Here is a 23183-nt window from a genome sequence, read left to right on the forward strand (position 1 = left end):
CATCTTGTCTGCCCTTCCCCTTCTTCTGCTTCCCCACCTTCGATTCACGCTCCTACGGACAGGGTCAATAAATGGTCAGCATCCTCTCGAAAATCCACCGTACACTTACGAAGCCGCTGAGCGAGACGGCTCGTGTGGGCTTTATGTTGCTCAAGTGGCTGGTCGACAAAGCCTGAAAAATGCTTTTGATCACAATAAAACGTTCTCGCAATTAGGAAATGATTCTTTCCCTCACGCTTTAAAAATACGCCAATGAAATCTACAAGGCAGAAGTCTGCATTACCACTGACATTTAAACCGCCCTAAAAAAATCCCTCGCTGGTAGGCTGGATTTCAAAGTCCGTTGACCCGATGTTAAAAATACGTGGAAAAATCTCCACTATAATAGCTTTTTACTGCCTCAAACAGAAATGTGTTGTACTGACATGATATACATCTTCCGATGTTGCCAAGGTAAACAAACTGCGTTCCTGAAGGTAAACTTATGAAAATCCCTTCGCCCAGACCCAAATTTTAAATGGTAGACAAATGTTAAAAGCACAAAAAAAGTGCTGCATTGTGCTGATTTTAAATTACTGTCTATGAAGTGCATGACCATTCTTACTCCTTATTTGGGGCTGAGGCTGCATTAAAGACTTTCAAAGTAGGCCTGGATGGAAATGAATTTTCAAATTCGGAGCATTTACGAGAAAAACGTAATCTCAATCTTGGCAGAAGACCAGATGTTAAAATACCATGTAATCAACATGGTGTGCTGTGCTTGCGTTTAAGCCTTATATTTAAATATAGACTGTCGGGGCTTTTTCATTTAAAATCTGATTTGCAAACGTCCAGAGGAAGACTTTGAAGTTAAATTCTGGCTTTGAATTCCGTTGCTTCTAGAATAATGGATGACAAAACATTCAAATTCACGATGTGGAGGTTGGACAAATCTGCATGTGTAATTTACAGACCTCTTGTTTGGAAAACTCACCCATTATCTCTGGTTTGGGGAATAATTCATTGGCCTGCCATCCCAGTTTTGTTTGCAGATAAGTTCTTTTACAGGCTATGCATGAAGAAAAAACACGACACTTTCGAGCATAGTTAAAACGGTAACAAAAGACAGCAACTAAAATGAAAAATGGTGCAAGCAATTGAATAGAGTGCTAGTCTATAGTCCCCTGCATACAAAAACCCTTCAGAAGCAGTGTGGTCTAGTGGAAAGAGCACGGGGCTGAGAGTCGGAAGATCTGAGTTCCAATCCCACCTCTACCCACTTGTCTGCTTTGTGATCTTGGGAAAGTCGCTTAACGCTCGGTGCCTCGGTTACCTCATCTGTAAATTCAGGATTCAATCCACCTTCCTCCAACTCAGACTGTGTCCAACCTACCTTCTATCTACCCCCGCAGTTAGTGGAGTGCTTAGCAAATATCATTTAAAAATAAATATCGTTGACTGATCGATTACAGCTTAACTGGTTCCCGGTAAATAGAAGAGCACTAGATGAAATAGCTTCCCAAAGGTGCAGTAATGCGTTCAAAAAGTTGACTAAAACAATACAAGTATATTTAAAAATAGTGATTAACAAATGCCAATGCAACCGTTCAAAAATATGTTAGTATCTACTGCGTTCAGAGCGCTGTACTACGTAAAGCACTGAAAATTAGTAGACGTGATCCCTGCCTTCAAGAACCTTACGGTCTAAGAGAGGAGGAAACAGATCCTAAAGTTACAGAGAGAAAGAAATAATTGAAGTATACGGATATACACACGAGGGTTATGGGGAGGTGTAAGTACCTGAATGACCAGGTGTCGAGTAATGATGATAATGGCATTTATTCATTCATTTATTATTCATTCAATCGTATTTATTGAGCGCTTACTGTGCACAGAGCACTGTACTAAGCGCTTGGGAAGTACAAGTCGGCCACATAGAGGGACGGTCCCTACCCAACAGCGGGCTCACAGTCTAGAAGGGGGAGACGGACAACAAAACAAAACATGTGGACAGGTGTCAAGTCGTCAGAACAAATGGAATTAAAGCCAGATGCACATCATTAACAAAATAAATAGAATAGTAAATACGGACAAGTAAAATAGAGCACTAGATTAGAGCACTTAAAAATTTACTAAGCGCTTACTATGTGTCATTGCTCTAAGCACTGGCGTAGATGAGAGTTGGACACGGTCCGTGCCCCACATGGGGCTCACGGTCTAAGTAGGAGGGAGAACAGGTACTGAATCCCCATTTCATAAATGAGGAAACTGAGGCCCAGAGAAGTTAAGTGAGTTGCTCAAGGTCACGCAGCAAGCAATAAGCAGAGGCAGGATTAGAACCCGGGTCCTCAGGCTCCCAGTCCCACGCTTTTCCCACCACTCTGCTGAAGTGCTGAAATGGTGGAAGTGAGGAACTGGAAAGGAAATGGGGAAGACACCCTAGAGAAGGGAATTTCGGAGCAACTTTGGAGTTTGCTAGATGGGAAGGGGGAGGGAGTGTGGAGGAACTGAGCAAGAGGTCAGAGGCGGGACAGAGGAGAACAATAATAATAATAATAATGATGGCATTTGTTAAGCGCTTACTATGTGCAAAGCGCTGTTCTAAGCACTGAGGGGGGATACAATGGGATCAAGTTGTCCCACGTGGGGCTCACAGTCTTCATCCCCATTTTACAGATGAGGGAACTGAGGCTCAGAGAAGTGAAGTGACTTGCCCAAGGTCCCCCAGCAGACATGTGGCGGGGCCGGGATTCGAACCCATGACCTCTGACTCCAAAGCCCGGGCTCTTCCCACTGAGCCACGTGAATGAGACACAGGGAGTGGGTGAGCTTGAAAAGAGTGTAGCACGCGATCTGGGATATACTGGGAGAAGAAAGTACATAACTAGGAGGGTTAATGCTGACTGAGTGTCTTCAAGTTGGCGTCCGGACGCTTCTGCTGATCGGAGCGGCGAAATGAACTACAGAGGGAAAGAATTGAGGCGGGGAGGTCAGCGAGGAGGCTGATGCGGCGGTCCAGCCAGGAAGTGACAGATGCCTGGACCAGCAGGGTGGCCGTTTGCTTGGAGCCGAAGAGACCGATCCTGAAAATGTGGGGAGCAAGAGCTGGAGGGAATCGGCGACAGACCGAATACGGATGCGGAGACAAGAATAAATGCCGAGGTTACAGTCTCGGGAGTCAGGGAGGTACCTGAAGTTGGCAACCGGGATGGGAAACTGTGATGCCGAGTGGATCAGGAGGGGAAGTCGAGAAGTTCGGTTTCGGACTTCCGAGCCTGAGGCGTGAACGTAGGCAACAGGAAATGTGAGACTGCAGAGGGGAGAGGTCAATCAATCAATCAATCAATCAATCGGATTTATTGAGCGCTTACTGTGTGCAGAGCACTGAAGAGGTGGCTGAGGGAGCAGGTGAGCTGTCAAAGGGAGCGAGGGTAGACTGAGGAAGACGGGGGCCCAGACAAGAGCCGTGAGGATGCACAGTTGGGGACGGGAAACCAGAGACAGAGCCGGAGAAAGGGACTGAGAAGGATTAGCCCAAGGTCTTAGCGGTGACTATAAGGTTAGATAGTCTTTCCGGATGCGGAGAGTGGGGCACAGTGTCAAGGGTTGAGGACAGACAGATTAAGGACGATTAAGCCAGGGTGAAGTCTGTTAGATCCGGCAATAAGGAGATCGTTGTCGCACCTGGAACGGACATCTGGGACAAGGTGGCAGACGTGGGATTGCGGAGGGTTAAGAAGAATTAAGGAGGAGAGTGTGCGTGTGCGGTGGTTGTTGAGAGCGACTCGGAGGCATCGGGAGAGGAGTGGGAAGCAGAAGATTAGGATCGGCGCTCAATAAATACGATTGAATGAACGAAAAATATTAAGGAGAAAAACACAGAGCAAGTTTTATATGACAGGGAAGGTAACGGTATGTGGGAAAACACAGGGGAAGGATCCACCAGAGAATAAGCCAGTTGTATGGTGGTGGTGGTAGTAATAATAGCAATAATAATGATGGCATTTGCTTACTTTGCACCAAGCACTGTTCTAAGCGCTGGGGGGGGGGAGGGGATACAAGGTGATCAGGTTGTCCCACGTGGTGCTCACAGTCTTAACCCCCATTTTACAGACGCGGTAACTGAGGCTCGGAGAAGTAAAGTGACTTGCCCGCGGTCACACAGCAGAAATGTGGCGGAGCCGGGATACGAACCCATGATCCCTGACTCCAAAGCCCGGGCTCTTCCCACTGAGCCACGCCGTAGTAGAAGTGGCGTGGTTTGGGAGACAGAGGTCGCGGGTTCTAATTCCGGCTCTGCTACTTTTCAGCTCCGTGACTTTGGGCAAGTCACCTAACTTCTCTGTGCCTCGGTTCCCTCATCTGTGAAATGGGGGTTAAGACTGTGAGCCCCCCGTGGGACAACCTGATTACCTTGTATCTCCCCCAGCGCTTAGAACAGTGCTTGGCACAGAGGAAGCGCTTAACAAATACCATCATTACTATTATAACTCTTAGTAGTAAGACTGTGAGCCCCACATGGGACAACCTGATCACCTTGGATCCCCCCCAGAGCTTAGAACAGTGCTTTGCACATAGTAAGCGCTTACCAAATACCATCATTATTAGTACTTATTAAGCGCTTTTAGTGTGCAGAGCACTGCACTAGGTACTGGGATACTGGTGGGGATCAGACAGGGAGGAAAGGTAAATATGCAATAAACAATTTGAGTAGCAACATCCACAGCGAGAGAAAAACGAAAGGTTTTGAATTAGATATTTTTGTGTCCATCTGGTAATCCTTTTCAAATCTTGTCCACCCTATTCAGCGTAAGGCACCTTGTGCTGATAGACCTAAATTATCTTTGCTAAGTGGAAATGCGCCAAATAACTCTAGTTAATCCCTTGATTCATTCAATACACTGAATCGCATTTATTGAGCGCTTACCATGTTTAGGGCACCGTCCTAATTAATTCAGGCAGCAATTGCTGTCAAAATCTTTAGAAAGGGAGTGTCTGAATCAAGGTTAGCAGGTTTTGTCGCATCCCTGCTGTTTTGAAGGCTGCGGTGATACTCGCAATTAAACTTGCTAAAAGCGTGCTAAAAGGCCCAGGGAAGGGGAGATTCCCTCCACAAAATCCAACCCACATCATCACCATCATCAATCGTATTTATTGAGCGCTTACTATGTGCAGAGCACTGTACTAAGCGCTTGGGAAGTACAAATTGGCAACATATAGAGACAGTCCCTACCCAACAGAGGGCTTACAGTCTAAAAGGGGGAGGCAGAGAACAAAACCACATCTCACCGTGGTGTGAGGAGAAAAGATTTCAAAGCTCGTCGTGGGTAGGGAATGTTATACAGTGCTCTGCACACGGTAAGCGCTCAATAAATACGATTGATTGATTGATTGAGTCTTATTCCCCCGAGCGCTTAGTTCAGGGCTCCGCACCCAGTAAGCACTCAATAAATCCGATCGATCGACTGATTAAGAGAAAGGGAGTAATAATAATGATGGTATTTGTTAAGCGCTTACTATGTGCAAAGCACTGAAGCGCTGGGGTGGTTACAAGGTGATCAGGTTGTCCCACGGGGGGCTCACAGTCTTCATCCCCATTTTACCGATGAGGTCACTGAGGCACAGAGAAGTGAAGCGACGTGCCCAAAGTCACACAGCTGACAGTTGGCGGAGCCGGGATTTGAACCCATGACCTCTGACTCCAAAGCCTGGGCTCTTTCCACTGAGCCACGCTGCTTCTCTGCAAAGGCCAGGAGGTCAGTAAGGAGGCAGACGCAGTAAAGGTGGGATCATCATCATCGTCAATCGTATTTATTGAGCGCTTACTGTGTGCAGAGCACTGTACTAAGCGCTTGGGAAGTACAAATTGGGATAGGATAAGTGCTTGGATAAGCACGGTAACAGTCTGGAAACAGAAGAAAGAAGTAAGAGAGATCCCATGTTGGAAGAATTTATGATAGAAACAATGAATATAGTATAATAAAGGACTCAATACTGTATATTTTGAGACATGCTGCTGTTCGGAAAACTAAAATTTACTGGTGCCTCCAAAAGAACAAAAAAATCAAAATACTTTTTGGTGATGGTGAGACAGCCATTTCACTGGCCCCTAGAATGCCTCCTGGAGCAATGTCAGTAGTGGTCAAGGGTTTTCACTGAATAATAATAATAATAATAATAATAATAATAATAATAATAATAATAATAATAATAATAATAGTAATAATAATAATAATAATAATGATGCTATTTGTCAAGCACTGTTCTAAGTGCTCTGCTACATACAAGATCAGGTTGTCCCACGTGGGGCTCACAGTCTTACTCCCCTTTTTCCAGATGAGGGAACTGAGGCACGGGGAAATTAAGTGACTTGCCCAAAGTCACTCAGCTGACAAGTGGCAGAGCCGGGATTAGAACCCATCAATCAATCAATCGTATTTATTGAGTGCTTACTGTGTGCAGAGCACTGTACTAAGCGCTTGGGAAGTCCAGGTTGGCAACATATAGAGACAGTCCCTACCCAACAGTGGGCTCACAGGCTAGAAGGGGGAGACAGACAACAAAACCAAACATATTAACAAAATAAAATAAATAGAATAGATATGTACAAGTAAAATAAATAAATGGATAGAGTAATAAATATGTACAAACATATATACATATACATGACCTCTGAGTCCCAAGCCTGGGCTCTTCCCACTAAGCTACGCTGCTTCTCATTCAATCATTCATTCATTCAATCGTATTTATTGAGTGCTTACTGTGTGCACAGCACTGTACTAAGCGCTTGGGATGTACAAATTGGCAGCATATAGAGATGGTCCCAACCCAACAGTGGGCTCACAGTCTAGAAGGGGGAGACAGACAACAAAACAAAACATATTAACAAAATAAAATAAATAGAATAGATATGTACAAGTAAAATAAATAAATGGATAGAGTAATAAATATGTACAAATATATATATATATGACCTCTGAGTCCCAAGCCTGGGCTCTTCCCACTAAGCTACGCTGCTTCTCATTCATTCATTCATTCAATCATATTTATTGAGCGCTTACTGTGTGCAGAGCACTGTACTAAGTGCTTGGGATGTACAAGTCGGCAACATATATAGATGATCCCAACCCAACAGTGGGCTCACAGTCTAGAATGGGGAGACAGAGAACAAAACCAAACATATTAACAAAATAAAATAAATAGAATAGATATGTACAAGTAAAATAAATACATGAATAGAGTAATAAATATGTACAAACATATATACATATACATGACCTCTGATTCCCAAGCCCGGGCTCTTCCCACTAAGCTACGCTGCTTCTCATTCATTCATTCATTCATTCATTCAAGCGTATTTATTGAGCGCTTACTGTGTGCAGAGCACTCTACTAAGCGCTTGGGATGTACAAGTTGGCAACATATAGAGACGGTCCCAATCAATCAATCATATTTATTGAGCGCTTACCGTGTGCAGAGCACTGTACTAAGCGCTTGGGAAGTACAAATCGGCAACATACAGGGACAGTCCCTACCCAACAGTGGGCTCACAGTCTAAAAGGGGGAGACAGAGAACAAACCAAACGTACTAACAAAATAAAAGAAATAGAATAGATATGTACAAGTAAAATAAATAGAGTAATAAATATGTACAAACATATATACACATATACCTCACAGTCTAGAAGGGGGGAGACAGAGAACAAAACAAAACATATGAACAGAATAAAATGAATAGAATAAATATGTACAATATATATAAAATATATATATATATGTATATGTACAAGTAAAATAAATAAATAGAGTAATAAATATGTACGAACATATATACACATATACCTCACAGTCTAGAAGGGGGGAGACAGAGAACAAAACAAAACATATGAACAGAATAAAATGAATAGAATAAATATGTGCAATACATATAAAATATATATATATGTATATGTAAAATACATAAATATATATGTAAATATATATGTAGGAGGCCTTCCCAGATTAGGAGGCCTTCCCAGATTGAGCCCCTTCTTTCCTCTCCCCCTCGTCCCCCTCTCCATCCCCCCGCCTTACCGCCTTCCCCTCCCCACAGCACCTGTATATATGTATATATGGTTGTACATATTTATTACTCTGTTTATTTATTTATTTATTTATTTTACTTGTACATTTCTATCCTACTTATTTTATTTTGTTGGTATGTTTGGTTCTGTTCTCTGTCTCCCCCTTTTAGACTGTGAGCCCACTATCGGGTAGGGACTGTCTCTATGTGATGCCAATTTGTACTTCCCAAGCGCTTAGTACAGTGCTCTGCACATAGTAAGCGCTCAATAAATACGATTGATTGATTGATTGATTGATTGATGTAAATAAATATGTACATAATATATATGTAATATATAAGCATAAATATATATGTAAAATACATAAATAAATATAGAGTAATAAAATAAATAAATAGAGTAATAGGTCTCGAAGACCTCCTAAGGTATCTTCCTTGGGCAGGCTCGGGGGCAAGCCCGGAAACGGCTGCCTAACAAGGGCAGTGGAGACGCGGTGGCTACTTAGATGACGTTCTTGGCATCTGCCTGCTGGGTCCGATTAATGTCCATATTAACGTCTCTCCTTCTAGACCGTAAGCTCGTTATCGGCAGGGGACGAATCTGCTCATTCTGTTGTGCTGTGCTCTCCCCAGGGCTCAGTCCAGTGCTCCGCACACAGTAAAGCGCTCAACAAATACGACTGGGTGATTGCTTGGGTCACAGGACAGCAGTTCGGTTGCAGTATTAAATGGGTCACTTTAGCGGTCTCTGAATCCCGCACACAAAAACCTCGTGGGCACTTTGCAGGCTAACTTACCGCGTCCCTTGCCTTGTTGAGTAGGGACGTGCCCCTATTTGTGCTTCAGCACGCCCTTGCCTTTCCGCGGGCTGAATTCCTTCTCCTACCTGTTAATTCTTGCTCGTCCATCCTGAAGCAGGCCGACTTCATGGACATCTCTAAGACTCGGATGCACCCATCGTCTGACGCCAGGATCACTTTATCTGAGGTACACCAGTCCACATCCAGGATTCGGAAGGTAACGTTTCTTCCGCTTCTTAAACTGCTCACCATTTGAACCTACACCCCCCCGCAAAAAAAAGGCAAGAATTTTTCACTGTCAATTCAAAATTTACACTTGAGAGCGACACGAGGCAAACCGAAACGATGCTTAGGGTCGGGTAGCGATCGCCAAAATGAGAGTTACAAACTAGATAGCCTCCTTCCTTTGATTTTTCTAACCTACCTGTCTGCAAAACTCCACGTTATTGCCATCTTCCTGGAAGGCAACTGCTGCCAGTCACTACGCTGAGCGAAATCATATATACTAGGGGTATCGCTACACGGTAGCCACCAAGCCAGACACACACACGCGCCACACTTTACTACCACCGTTCGCCATCAGCTTTGCCAAGCTTTTTGTGTTTGCCACTAGCCCCACACACCAGGCAAGCATCTGTGTCGGAGCGGAGAAGTTACCAGGGTTCATACCGCTTCTTACGCCCACCTTCCTTCCTAGCCGACTCTCCATCCCCACCGCCACCCTGACTCCTCCTCTAGCCCCTCCTTAATAATAATGATGGCATTTGTTAAGCGCTTACTATGTGCAAAGCACAAGGCATTCCCTTCCACGCCCCCTTTTCGAATAGGAACGCCCGCTGTTTGCTCGGATTCATCTTGGACCGGATAAACTGCTTGAGACCAGTCTCCCCAGAGGCTCTTCATATGCAGACATCCCTTGAGGGAACGGCGGCAGCCTGCCCAAGGTCCACTGGCTGATGGAGGCGAGCAAGGCGTCCTATCTTGCAGCTTTCAATTTTCAGGGCTGTCCGCCCTATTTTTCCTTATTCTGCAGCTCGGGACCCCCAAGTCCTCTCCATGGTTGGACTCGCACCTTTCAGGCCCGCAGTTAGCACTTAGTTCGTTGTTGCCGAGGCCAAGGTTTGGATTCCAGATGACTTGGGTTGATACGACTGAACGGCTGATTGTTCACCCTGTTGATCCGAAGAGTTTCCCACAGGAGAGGATGCTCATCCCGACACCCCCGAGCCTTCAGGTTCCTCCCCTTATCCTGAAGCACAGACATGGAATGGGTTGAACGGCACGGACCTATCATCCTGCCTCTTACCTCAAAGGCGGTGGGGAACGGGATCAAACGGTGCCCCTTCAACTCCGACTCAGCTGGCCTTTATCAAAAACCATTTAATAAAGATGCCTCTTCTTCAGATCTTAGTAGGGTTGATGGTGAGCCCATTGTTGGGTAGGGACCGTCTCTATATGTTGCCGACTTGTACTTCCCAAGCACTTAGTACAGTGCTCTGCACACTGCAAGCGCTCAATAAATACGACTGAATGAATGAATGAATGGTTGGAAAACCCGAATGAAAACCCCCTTATTCCTGTCAGCTCCCAGTCCTGCAATTCAGTGACGGCGTTAAGCCTTCTGAGGAAAATCTTGGTTGTTTACTTGTATTGTCACAGTGCTGCTGGCTGGTTCGTACTCTCCTAATTTTTCAGGGTCGCCGTCAGTCTGTAGTGTTGCGGGGAGCTGGCGAATGTGTCTGTCTACCTGTGCAGGTGTCTCCAGGGAACAGTCGCTGAGCACTCAGGGTTTTAAGGGTGCTCATATCCCATTGACGACAGAAGGGTAGCCCACTGGGCATCAGCCACAAGACTCAAACCTGCATCAGAGACTAGGATGCACTGGAACAGACCTTCCAGCCAGTTCTTCCTTGGGGCAAAGGTCAGATAAGAAGGGTATTTTCGACTCTGCCTCAAATCAGCTGTCGACTCCACCAGCCCGGGAGAAGTTTCAGGATCCTGGAAATCTTCTCAGAGACACCAAATGTTGCCTTCGACTCTGCCTCAAATCAGCTGTCGACTCCACCAGCCCGGGAGAAGTTTCAGGATCCTGGAAATCTTCTCAGAGACAACAAATGTTACTTTCGACTCTGCCCCAAATCAGCTTTTGACTCCACCAGCCCGGGAGAAGTTTCAGGATCCTGGACATCTTCTCAGAGACACCAAATGTTACTTTCGACTCTGCCTCAAATCAGCTGTCGACTCCACCAGCCCGGGAGAAGTTTCAGGATCCTGGAAATCTTCTCAGAGACACCAAATGTTACCTTCGACTCTGTCTCAAATCAGCTGTCGACTCCACCAGCCCGGGAGAAGTTTCAGGATCCTGGAAATCTTCTCAGGGAAACCAAACGTCTCTCCCAAATTAAGGTCTACGGCTGGTTTCAAAGGTTCGGGTCTGGTGCGTGAAGACAGTGGAGAAGAAGCCTCACCTCTGCCTGTGTCCGTCGCTTCTACCAACTCTGTTCTACTGGATTTTCCCCAGAGCTTAGTACAGTGCTCGGCACACAGCAGAGCGCTCCATAAATAGCCCTGATTGACTGACTGACGTCGCAAAGATCACGCCTGCTGTCGTGCGCTTTGGGTTGAAGACACACCGCAATTCAGTCATCGATATTCTGCAGTAGCCAGCTCCAAAAGGAATCTGCCTCCGATTTTTTTGGGCAACTGAGAGCGGTGAGAGACTCTGGTGATTTCTGCAGTCAGATGCCTCACTGTTCTTCTTGGAGGTGGGTGTGGCATTACCTCAGTGGTCCTTATGTTGAGGAAACAGATGGCCAAACCCGAAGATCCTCCTTGGCTTTGAGATTTCTGAGGGAATGTCATTCCATCCAAAAACGTCTCTCCTACCTCACCTCCCTTCTCTCCTTCTCCAGCCCAGCCTGCACCCTCCGCTCCTCTGCCGCTAACGTCCTCACCGGGCCTCGTTCTCGCCTGTCCCGCCGTCGATCCCCGGCCCATGTCCTTCCCTGGCCTGGAATGCCCTCCCTCCACACATCTGCCAAACTAGCTCTCTTCCTCCCTTCAAAGCCCTACTGAGAGCTCACCTCCTCCAGGAGGCCTTCCCAGACTGAGCCCCCTTTTTCCTCTCCTCTTCCCCATCTCCCCCGTCCTACGTCATTCCCCTCCCCACAGCACCTGTATATATATTTGTACATATTTATTTGACTTGTACATATCTACTATTGTATTTATTTTGTTAATTAATGCCGTGCATCTAGCTTTAATTCTATTTGTTCTGACGACTTGACACCCGTCCACATGTTTTGTTTCGTTGTCCGTCTCCCCCTTCTAGGCCGTGAGCCCGTTGTTGGGTAGGGACCGTCTCTAAATGTTGCCAACTCGCACTTCCCAAGCCCTTAGTACGTTCGTTCATTAATACAATTGAATGAACGAATGAATGATATTCATGGTTTTGACAATACCAATACCAGATAGACAAAGGAGTAAAAAAAATCAAATAAGATAAAAATCAATGCATCCATGGGAAACTGACAAGCAGAGTAAGGCAACAAAGCAGAAAGCCGGAGTAGCGTTTACTGACTTTATTGCGCGATACTCCCCCAAGCACTTAGTACAGTGCTCTGCACACCTTAAATGCTCAATAAGTACCACTGATTGGTTTTTAAATGTCCTTTTATCTATCTTTGACACTTTCTACATGCTACAAAAAGGCCGACAGCACTTAGGTACTTAGCTTTAAGTTATAAATTATCAAGTGCTTCTTTATTCATGTTAATGTCTGCCTCGCCCACCGGACTGTAAACTCATTCCGGGTAGGGGACGTGTGTCTGCTAACTCTGTTGCGTCGTACTCGCCCGAGCGTTTAGCCCAGTGCTGCACACAGGAAACACTCCATAAATACCACTGATCGATCTCCCCTTGTATGCTCTGTGCCCTTGGGGAAATCACTTCACTTCTCTGTGCCTCAGTTCCCTCATCTGTAAAACGGAGATTAAGACGGTGAGCACCATGTGGGACAGGGACTGTGTCCAACTCGATGAGCTTGTATCTACGCCAGCGCTCAGAACGGTGGCCTGGCACATAGTAAGCGCTTAATAAATACCATATTAAGAAGAAGACCATCCCGACTTTCAAACAATATCACCGGCATAACCTATAAAATCAGTGACGAGGGCAGGTAACCCAAGATGAGGTCCTGGAATACCTACTGGTCAGTCAGAAATCAAGAAATCACATTTTTAGCCTGTGAGCCCACTGCTGGGTAGGGACTGTCTCTATATGTTCCCAACTTGTACTTCCCAAGCGCTTAGTACAGTGCTCTGCACACAGTAAGCGCTCAATAAATACGGTTGATTGAAGACGAATGGACAAGCTGCTTTCGTAGGATGAGCCGAACGAGGGCAAAACCCAGAAAGCAGAGTGTCAAACCCGGAGCTGGAGGAATAAATGAAAGCAACGACTCACCAGACAAGCTCACAGCCATCGGGGGACCAACAGTTTGCTTCAAGCCTGGGCCTTATCAAAATGATTATTATTATTCTACACTGTGAGCCCACTGTTGGGTATTTTACTTGTACGTATCTATTCTATTTATTTTATTTTGTTAGTATGTTTGGTTTAGTTCTCTGTCTCCCCCTTTTAGACTGTGAGCCCACTGTTGGGTAGGGACCGTCTCTATATGTTGCCAACTTGTCCTTCCCAAGCGCTTAGAACAGTGCTCTGCACACAGTAAGCGCTCAATAAATACGATTGAATGAATGAATGAATGAATTATTATTCACGGAAATTACTTATTTATTCACATTAATGTCTGTCTCCCCCTCGAGACTGTAAGCTCATTATGGGCAGGGAACGTTTCTGCTAATTCTGTTGTATTGTACTCTCCCAAACGCTTAGTAGGGTGCTCTGATTGCACATATTTATTACTCTATTTATTTATTTTACTTGTACATATTTATTCTATTTATTTTATTTGGTTTATATGTTTCGTTTTGTTGTCTGTCTCCCCCTCCTAGACTGTGAGCCCCGCTGTTGGGTAGGGGCCGTCTTTAGATGTTGCCAACTTGTACTTCCCAAGCGCTTAGTACAGTGCTCTGCACACAGTAAGCACTCAATAAATACAACTGAATGAATGAATGCTCGTAGCAAGCGCTCAAAAAATACCACTGATTGACTGATTGATTGATCCACGTGCCAAGAGGCATATTCCTTCAGTTTTGTTGTCTGTCTCCCGCTGTGAGCCCATTGTTGGGTAGGGATCGTCTTTATATGTTGCCAACTTGTACTTCCCGAGCGCTTAGTACAGTGCTCTGCACACAGTAAGTGCTCAATAAATACAATTGACTGAATGAATGCACGAATTCAGTCGTATTTACTGAGCACTTACTATGTGCAGAGCACTGTATTAAGCGCTTGGGAGAGTATAATACAACAATATAGCAGACACATTCCCTGCCCTTGGAAACCAATGACAGAAGCTGCCTTAGGACAATAAATAATAATAATGGTATTGGTTAAGCACTATGTGCCAAGCACTGTCCTAAGAACTGGGGTAATAATAATAATAATAATAATAATAATAATAATAATAATAATAATAATAATAATGATATTTGTTAAGCGCTTACTATTTGCAAAGCACTGTTCTAAGCACTGGGGGGGGATACAAGGCGAACAAGTTGTCCCACATGGGGCTCACAATCTTAATCCCCATTTTACAGATGAGTTAACTGAGGCCCAGAGAAGCGAAGTGACTTGCCCAAAGTCACACAGCTGACAATTGGCGGAGCCAGGATTTGAACTCCTAATAATAATAATAATAATGATGGCATTTGTTAAGCGCTTACTATGTGCAAAGCACTTTTCTAAGCGCTGGGGAGGATACAGGGTGATCAGGTTGTCCCACTTGGGGCTCAGTCTTAATCCCCATTTGACAGATGAGGGAACTGAGGCCCAGAGAAGTGAAGTGACTTGCCCAAAGTCACACAGCTGACAATTGGCGGAGCCGGGATTTGAACTCCTAATAATAATAATAATAATAATGATGGGCATTTGTTAAGTGCTTACTATGTGCAAAGCACTTTTCTAAGCGCTGGGGAGGATACAAGGTGATCAGGTTGTCCCACTTGGGGCTCAGTCTTAATCCCCATTTGACAGATGAGGGAACTGAGGCCCAGAGAAGTGAAGTGACTTGCCCAAAGTCACACAGCTGACAATCGGCAGGGCCGGGATCTGAACCCATGACCTCTGACTCCAAAGCCCGGGCTCTTTCCCCTGAGCCACGCTGGGTAGATACAAGGTAATCAGATTGTCCCACCTGGGGATCACCGTCTTCATCCCCATTTTCCAGATGAGGTAACTGAGGCACCGGGAAGGTAAGAGACTTGCCCAGAGTCACACAGCTGATAAGCGGTGGAGCCGGGATTAGAACCCACAACCGCTCTCTCCCAAGCCCGCACTTTTTCCACTAAGCCACGCTGCAATGAGGAACTATCATTAATTGGCCAGTCTATGCAATGGGTTTCTAGGCAGGTACTGGTTTTGCGGGGGGGTCCCCCTCTGCATTCTCGGCCGGAACCTCCCCAACGGAGACTTTATTTTCAATCAATCAATCAATCGTACTGATTGAGCGCTTACTGTGCGCAGAGCCCTGGACTAAGCGCTTGTGTGGAAACTCCTTGCGGGCAGGGATCACGTCGACCAAATCTACAGTCAGCTGAACTCATCCTGCCGCTGAAGATCCGCCGTCTTCCGCCTTTCGACTCGTCCGGGCTTTGATCTCCTTGGCAAAGAACGTAACGTCTGGAAAACCAAAGGCTTCCGCACCTCGCGATTCCGTTCCCGACAAAAACCTCAGAGCGGGAAGCTACTGTTGCAGGGAAAGTGTGCGCTCTGGATTTCACAGTATGTCTTGTCTTAAAGCCAGGAAGAGCAGGTATCTCTCTGAGAGCCACTTCACAGTATGTCTTCCTTTAATCCATCAATCAGTCGTATTTATCGAGCGCTTACTGCGTGCAGGGCACTGTACTAAGCGCTTGGGAAGTACGAGCTGGCAACATATGCTTTATTACTTATTGCTAGGAAGAGCAGGTATCCCTCTGAGACCCACGATATTCCCTCGAGCTGGCCGAAGGAACTGCACAATCTCTATCGCGCGTTATATAAGCTGAGGTGCCATCTCTCTGACTTATTCCATAGGTTGCAGGCTGAGGGAAAGAGAGCATCAGCAATGGCTCTCAATCGTTTTGAATCAATCAATGATCAATCAATCAATCAATCAATCATATTTATTGAGCGCTTACTATGTGCAGAGCACTGTACTAAGCGCTTGATGATTTCTTAAGCCTCTCCTTTGGGCAGAGTACCGTCTTAAGGGCTTGGAAGAGACAGAGTGAATATACATGACCTCATAATCATAAACAATACAATTATAATCATATAGGCATATATTTGGAAACATTTAGACGCCCCTTTTATTTCACAGCTACGAGGACGTTTTGCCTCAGTGTTACATAAACGTTGAGAAACCCCACCGCAGTCATTTCCACCCAATACCTGAGCTCCGTCTGAAACTATTTTATTTTCAAACTATTGGTCCTCCTCTGCTACAGTGCGGCTGCATAGCTTCAAACAATTACTGAGCTTTTCTCTATTCTTTTTGCCCACAGGAATGGAATATAGAGTCGCTATAGAGAATAGCAGGATTCTATTATCTTCCGCGGAATCTCCTAGATCACTGTGTGTTCCTTGATATTGTTGCCCCGTACTCTCCGAAGTGCTTAGTACAGTGCTCTGTGCACAGTAAGCACTCAACAAATACCGATGATGATGATCACATTAGGTCTGCTCCAGTTTTAACTCTCACACACACACGAGAAATACGCTAAATGGAATAATAATAATAATAATTGTGGTATTTGTTAAGCACTTACTAAGTCCTAGGGTAGATCCAAGATGGGGGGGTCAGACCCAATCCCTGCCCAACGTGGGGCTCCCCAGTCCAAGTCAGTGGGAGGGAGGAAAAGGAACATTTCTCTTAGATGTCACATTTTCCTCAAGTAAACATTCAGCACAATGACTAGCTTTGAACAACACTGCCTCAACGGTTTCATTCAAAATGAACTGATTTTGGGGTTTTATTGCGAGCGGGAATGTCAGGCTGAAGAAGTTTAGGGTAAATCAGAAGCTGCTTCTTTAAATCTTTAGATGGAGCCCGAGGTCTCAACAGCCCCAAGGACTGTGAGCCCACTGTTGGGTAGGGACCGTCTCTATATGTTGCCAATTTGTACTTCCCAAGCGCTTAGTACAGTGCTCTGCACACAGTAAGCGCTCAATAAACACGATTGATTGATTGATTGATCGACCAGGCCCTGGAATTCCCAGGACAAAACCGTTCAGAAGCAGAAACGGAGCTTCTGGAAGTGGGGGAGAAAACAGAACGACGACGGATAACGGACCTACCTTGACTCACAACGCTTTTTTCCTCGCTGTATACACAAGGGACCTCTCTATCAACCAACTGCATTTACTGGGCACTTAATGAGCACGGAGCACTGTAGTAAGCGCTTGGGACAGTACACTAGAGCACAGTGACTGACATGTTCCTTGCCCACAAGGCGCTTACGGTGCCGTGGGGCTGAGGGTGGGTAAAGGGTGCAAACCCAAGTGAAAGGGCAACACGGACTGGAGGGGGAGAAGGGACAATTAAGCGGGGAAAGCCCTCTTGGAGGAGATTAAGGCTCTGAAGGAGGGGAGCCTGATGACCTACTCTATTACTCCATGAAGGAAATGCGCTTTTATGAGCGGCAATCGTTCTGTTTAGGTGAATCCCTTAAAAAGTGGAGGCCAGGTGGCGAGCTGATAACGCTCTCCCAAATCACTAGGTATTGCTACCACCAGTACTAGAGAAGAGGAGACAGGGCAAGGGAAACAAGCAGGGTGAGACCTCCCCCCTTCCCCTCCATGTTCCCTTACTCTCTTGCTGGGTCACCCCATCTCCCTTCAACTCCCGTCAGGCCTCATCACATCCCCCAAATTTGACTCTGGACTCTCACAATGCAGCCCCTCATCCTCCCCCGGCAACTCACTGCCTGCCCCCCATCTCCCTCACCCTCCCACGCCCCCCGATTCCTCTTGTTGCCAACTTGTACTTCCCAAGCGCTTAGTCCAGTGCTCTGCACACAGTAGGCGCTCAATAAATACGATTGACTGATTGATTGCCCCATCTCTGCCAGACGGCGACCTCCACCCGTCCCCCCATCGCGTCAGCTGGTATCACCGCGTCCCTCGACCTCCCTCCAGCGTCTTGCCACCTTTTCCCATCTCCCTGTGCCTCTCCATCTCATCCTGCTCCTGGCCCACACCCGGTTTCACTATGCACATTTTAAAACAAAAACCCCATCTGATTTTCCTCAGGGACTCTAGGCCTTTTTTTAGTATGAAACACAAAACTCCCCAGAAAATGCTGAAGCCACCTTGCCCCCTTTCATTCATTCAATCGTTTTTACTGAGCGCTTACCGTGTGCAGAGCACTGTGCTAAGTGCTTGGGAAGTACAAGTTGGCATCATATAGAGAGGGCTCACAAGATCCCATCTGGGGGAACTACTCAGAAGAAGCAAAGTCTCAACCGGCAGAATGATCAATGGGTCTGTCAATCGATCGACCAACCGTATTTATTGGGGACTTTGGGAGAGTATAACATAGAGCTGGTTAGACGCGTTCCCTGCTCACAGCGAGATCCTAGATGGAACCAATCAGGATAATCCAGAAGTTATCATTTCTTGCGGTGGGTCATACTTCAGCAAGGAACAAACTTCTTGCGTATCCCATTTTAATGGTACTTATTAAGCACCCACTGTGTACGGATGATTGTAATAAGCGCTTGGGAGAGATGATCAGTCTCCCCACCTTTAAGGCCTTATTGAAGGCACACCTCTTGTGCCCTCAATTCCTCTTCTCCCGTTCCTTTCTGCATCACCCTTGCACTTGGATTTCTTCCCTTTATTCATCCCTTCCTCAACCCCACAGCACATACGTAAATATCCGTAATTTATTTGTTACTATTAATGCCTGTCTCCCTCTCTGGACTGTAAGCTCATTTTGGGGAGGGAAAATATGTACCAATTGTGTTGTATTTTCCCAAGTGCTTGGAACAGTGCTCTGCACACAGTAAGTACGCAATACAGATGGCCGATTGATTGCAAGTACAATACAGTAGAGACGGTAGACACGATCCCGGCCCACAAGGAGAATATAGTCTAGCTTACAGTCAATGTAACTCCCTGCCCACAAGAAACTTACTCTGCTGTCTTTCTGCCTTGCCTTTTCACCCCAACTATGCCGTTAATATCCTTTCCCTTAAAAGTCTGGATCATTTCATCCTCCCTTCTCTACGCAGTTCTCTCCCACAAGCCCAGTGACTAGAAAATGGCCTGAAAATTTAGCGTAAACACCGCACTCTTTTGTGCCAATTTTGAGGCTCCGTCTCTGGTTAGGGTAAGTTCACGTCAATTGGGTATAATCCACAGAACAAGCTTTATGGAAGCATGGAGCCCGAAGGTGATAAAAATAGGGATTTGAAGGGAAATGTGGAGTCTATCCCTGGGGATCGCTGAGCCAAAAAGAGACAGTGATCCGACTTGTCCAAATCATTTCTTCTCCTGTCTAGAGGCAAAGACTGAATCAGCTCACCTCCAGTCCAGCACGATTAATTTATGATCCCCTGTACCTTCTCATTTTTTAAAATCTATATCTATATGCCGTGGCATGATCACACTCCATTTCATCATCAACGGTTGTGCCTTACAGAAATAGAAATGGGGAATCGAGGCGTGTATTATATATATTCTGCTAGGAACTTTGGAAGCTGTCAGGAATGCTTCATAAAAAGTTTGTTGATTAACTTCTAGACTGGGAGCCCACTGTTGGGTAGGGACCGTCTCTATATGTTGCCAACTTGTACTTCCCAAGCGTTTAGTACAGTGCTCTGCACACAGTAAGCGCTCAATAAATACGATTGAATGAATGGATGAAATTAAGAAGCTATAAAATCCAGGGAATGAGAGATAAAATATTCTTTTTTGTAATTTTATCAACTTATCTTTCGTTTGCAAGTTGCGATTCAAAACCATCAGAAGGCGAGTAGAATAGAGAGTCACATGAGAAGTAGCGGGGCCTAACGGATAGAGCACGGGCCGGACGTGGGTTCTAATCCCGGCTCTGCTGCTTACCTGCTGTGTGACCTTGGGTATGTCACTTAACTTCTATGCCTCAGTTACCTCATCTGTAAAATGGGGATTAAGACTTTAAACCCCATTTGGGACAGGGTGTTTGTCACCTGATTGCTTTGTATCTATGCCAGCCCTTCGGAGGGTGCCTGGCACATAGTAAGTGCTTAACAAATACCATAAAAACCCCCTACAACGTTTATTTTCCAAGGAAAAGGCATACCTTCAAAGCCAATGTTTTCCAAGAATTTTAACAAAAGTATTCCCAACAAAAAGTGCAATCTGTTAAATTATACATTTCCTATTTATTTATGTTAACATGTATCTCCCCCTCTAGACCCTAAGCTCCTTATGGGCAGGGAATGGGTCTGGGAATTCTGTTGCACTGAACTGTCCCAAGCACTTAGCAGAGTGCTCTGCACATAGTAAGCACTTTACACACACTCATCTCTCCGACTGATTGTCCTGATTCCTAAGAGGATATCAGCACACCAAAACTAGGTATGCACCTGTGCAAAATTTTAACCCACTACAAAAATTGAGCAGTAAATCACAGCTGCACGTATCTGAAACGGCTGTCATCAACCCCGTAGTGGGCCTGATTTACAATTTTCTCTTGAGCCCGTTGTGGGCAGGGATTGTCTCTATTTGCTGCTGAACTGTACTTCCCAAGCGCTTAGTACAGTGCCCCGTACACAGTAAATGCTCAATAAATACGACTGAATGTATGCGTGACAGAATGACACTTACCTCTTTAGTATCCCAAACTTCTGCTCCATCATTGTACATGGCTATTAGTTTCTGATTCCCTTTTCCAGGAGCAAAGCGGATCTTCCTGACCCAGCTTCGGTGCGTGGGGATCCCTCTGAGGAAACAGAAACAACAACCTTCAAGACACAGGCGCCCAAGGCGTTTTAACCACGAGAAACGATGCACTCGGATTTCGCAAACGCGACCACTGAGGTCTGCTGCAGCACGAGCCGTCATCATCATCATCAATCGTATTTATTGAGCGCTTACTATGTGCAGAGCACTGCACTAAGCGCTTGGGAAGTACAAATTGGCAACATATAGAGACAGTCCCTACCCAACAGTGGGCTCACAGTCTAAAAGGGGAAGACAGAGAACAAAACGAAACATACTAACAAAATCAAATAAATAGAATAGATATGTACAAGTAAAATAAATAGAGTAATAAATATGTACAAACATATATACAGGTGCATTTTAACTACAACACGGTTAGGGAATCAGGGAGCACTTATCCAACTAGGTGACCCTGCTTGGATACAGCAGGCTACGGTGTCAAAAGAACCGGTTTGAGCATATGCGTGCACGCAGCGTGTGACGCGAGTTTTTCTTAATTTGGGATTTTGCTACAACTCAACACCCACATTAGAGAAAGTCCTCGGTACAGTCCCATCGTACACCTCCCTCGATTTCGGACCCGCATAAAGACGGAACCAGAATTTTGACCCTGACAACTATCAGGTGGGTACTGTGAGGATTAAGAAATCGGTTTCTTGCAGTCCGAACTGTTTGCAGGAAGATCGCTCCGGCACCGGCTTTCAGGATGGTAAATGGAGGAGCCGAATGCCTCTGGATTGCAGGACGTCCTTGTACCCGGGAACGCTGCGTTTCCAAGGTCACGAGGACGGCTGGCACGAAGCCGGCCACGACGAGGCCGCTGAAGGGTTGGGCTGTTTGTTGAAATCCAGTTTCCATCGTTAACCTGCTCTGAGCTTTGTCTGTTTTGGAAAGTTGACTTTTGTCCGGGGGAGCAACTCTCCCCCAGCCCGTCACCACTCCGATCTGGATCGGGATGGGCAGGGACTTCTCCTGGTCATCTTCCCCCTTTTAGACCGTGAGCCCACTGCTGGGTAGGGACCGTCTCTATATGTTACCAACTTGTACTTCCCAAGCGCTTAGTACAGTGCTCTGCACACAGTAAGCGCTCAATAAATACGATTGATGATGATGATGATGATCTTCACCACCTCGTCCTCTGCTACGTCTACCACTTATTACTATGGTGGTGTTTGTTAAGGACTTACTATGTGTCAAACACCGTTCTTAGTTCTGGGGTAATAATAATAATAATAATGATGACGGCAGTTATTAAGCACCTACTATGTGCCAAGCACTGTTCTAAGCACTGGGAGAGACGCAAGGTGATTAGGTTGTCCCCCGTGGGGCTCACAGTCTTCATCCCAATTTTACAGATGAGGTAACTGAGGCCCAGAGAAGTGAAGTGACTTGCCCAAAGTCACCCAGCTTACAAGTGGCGGAGTCAGGATTTGAACCCATGACCTCTGACTCCAAAGCCCGGGCTCTTTCCACCGAGCCACTCTGCTTCTCATAATAGTAACTGTGATATCTGTTGAGCGCTTACTATGTGCCAGGCACTCTACTAAGCGCTGGGGGAGATACAAAGTGATCAGGTTGTCCTCCGTGGGGCTCACAGTCTTCATCCCAATTTTACAGATGAGGTAACTGAGGCACAGAGAAGTGAAGTGACTTGCCCAAAGTCACCCAGCTGACAAGTGGCGGAGCAGGATTTGAACCCATGACCTCTGACTCCAAAGCCCGGGCTCTTTCCTCCGAGCCACTCTGCTTCTCGTGATAATAATTGTGATATCTGTTAAGCACTTACTATGTGCCAGGCACTCTACTAAGCGCTGGGGGAGATACAAAGTGATCAGGTTGTCCTCCGTGGGGCTCACAGTCCTCATCCCAGTTTTACAGATGAGGTAACTGAGGCCCAGAGAAGTGAAGTGACTTGCCCAAAGTCACCCAGCTGACAAGTGGCGGAGCCGGGATTTGAACCCATGACCTCTGACTCCAAAGCCCGGGCTCTTTCCTCCGAGCCACTCTGCTTCTCGTGATAATAACTGTGATATCTGTTAAGCACTTACTATGTGCCAGGCACTCTACTAAGCGCTGGGGGAGATACAAAGTGATCAGGTTGTCCTCCGTGGGGCTCACAGTCCTCATCCCAGTTTTACAGATGAGGTAACTGAGGCCCAGAGAAGTGAAGTGACTTGCCCAAAGTCACCCAGCTGACAAGTGGCGGAGCCGGGATTTGAACCCATGACCTCTGACTCCAAAGCCCGGGC

The 23183-nt window shown here is 46.0% G+C and overlaps 1 protein-coding gene across 2 annotated transcripts in view; it reads right to left on the reverse strand.

The window, feature by feature from the left end:
- The window catches only part of WDR11 (WD repeat domain 11), a 141408-nt gene that overhangs the window by 26492 nt on the left and 91733 nt on the right, over positions 1–23183 (reverse strand). For both annotated transcript variants that reach the window (XM_038757737.1, XM_038757736.1), the window contains exons 18-19: positions 20818–20932; positions 8928–9099 (exon numbers count right to left, since the gene is read on the reverse strand). In XM_038757737.1, the coding sequence (XP_038613665.1) occupies positions 8928–9099; positions 20818–20932 (287 nt within the window). The remainder of the gene's footprint in view (positions 1–8927; positions 9100–20817; positions 20933–23183) is intronic.

Source organism: Tachyglossus aculeatus, chromosome 16, assembly GCF_015852505.1.
Source record: "Tachyglossus aculeatus isolate mTacAcu1 chromosome 16, mTacAcu1.pri, whole genome shotgun sequence".
Lineage (NCBI taxonomy): Eukaryota > Metazoa > Chordata > Mammalia > Monotremata > Tachyglossidae > Tachyglossus > Tachyglossus aculeatus.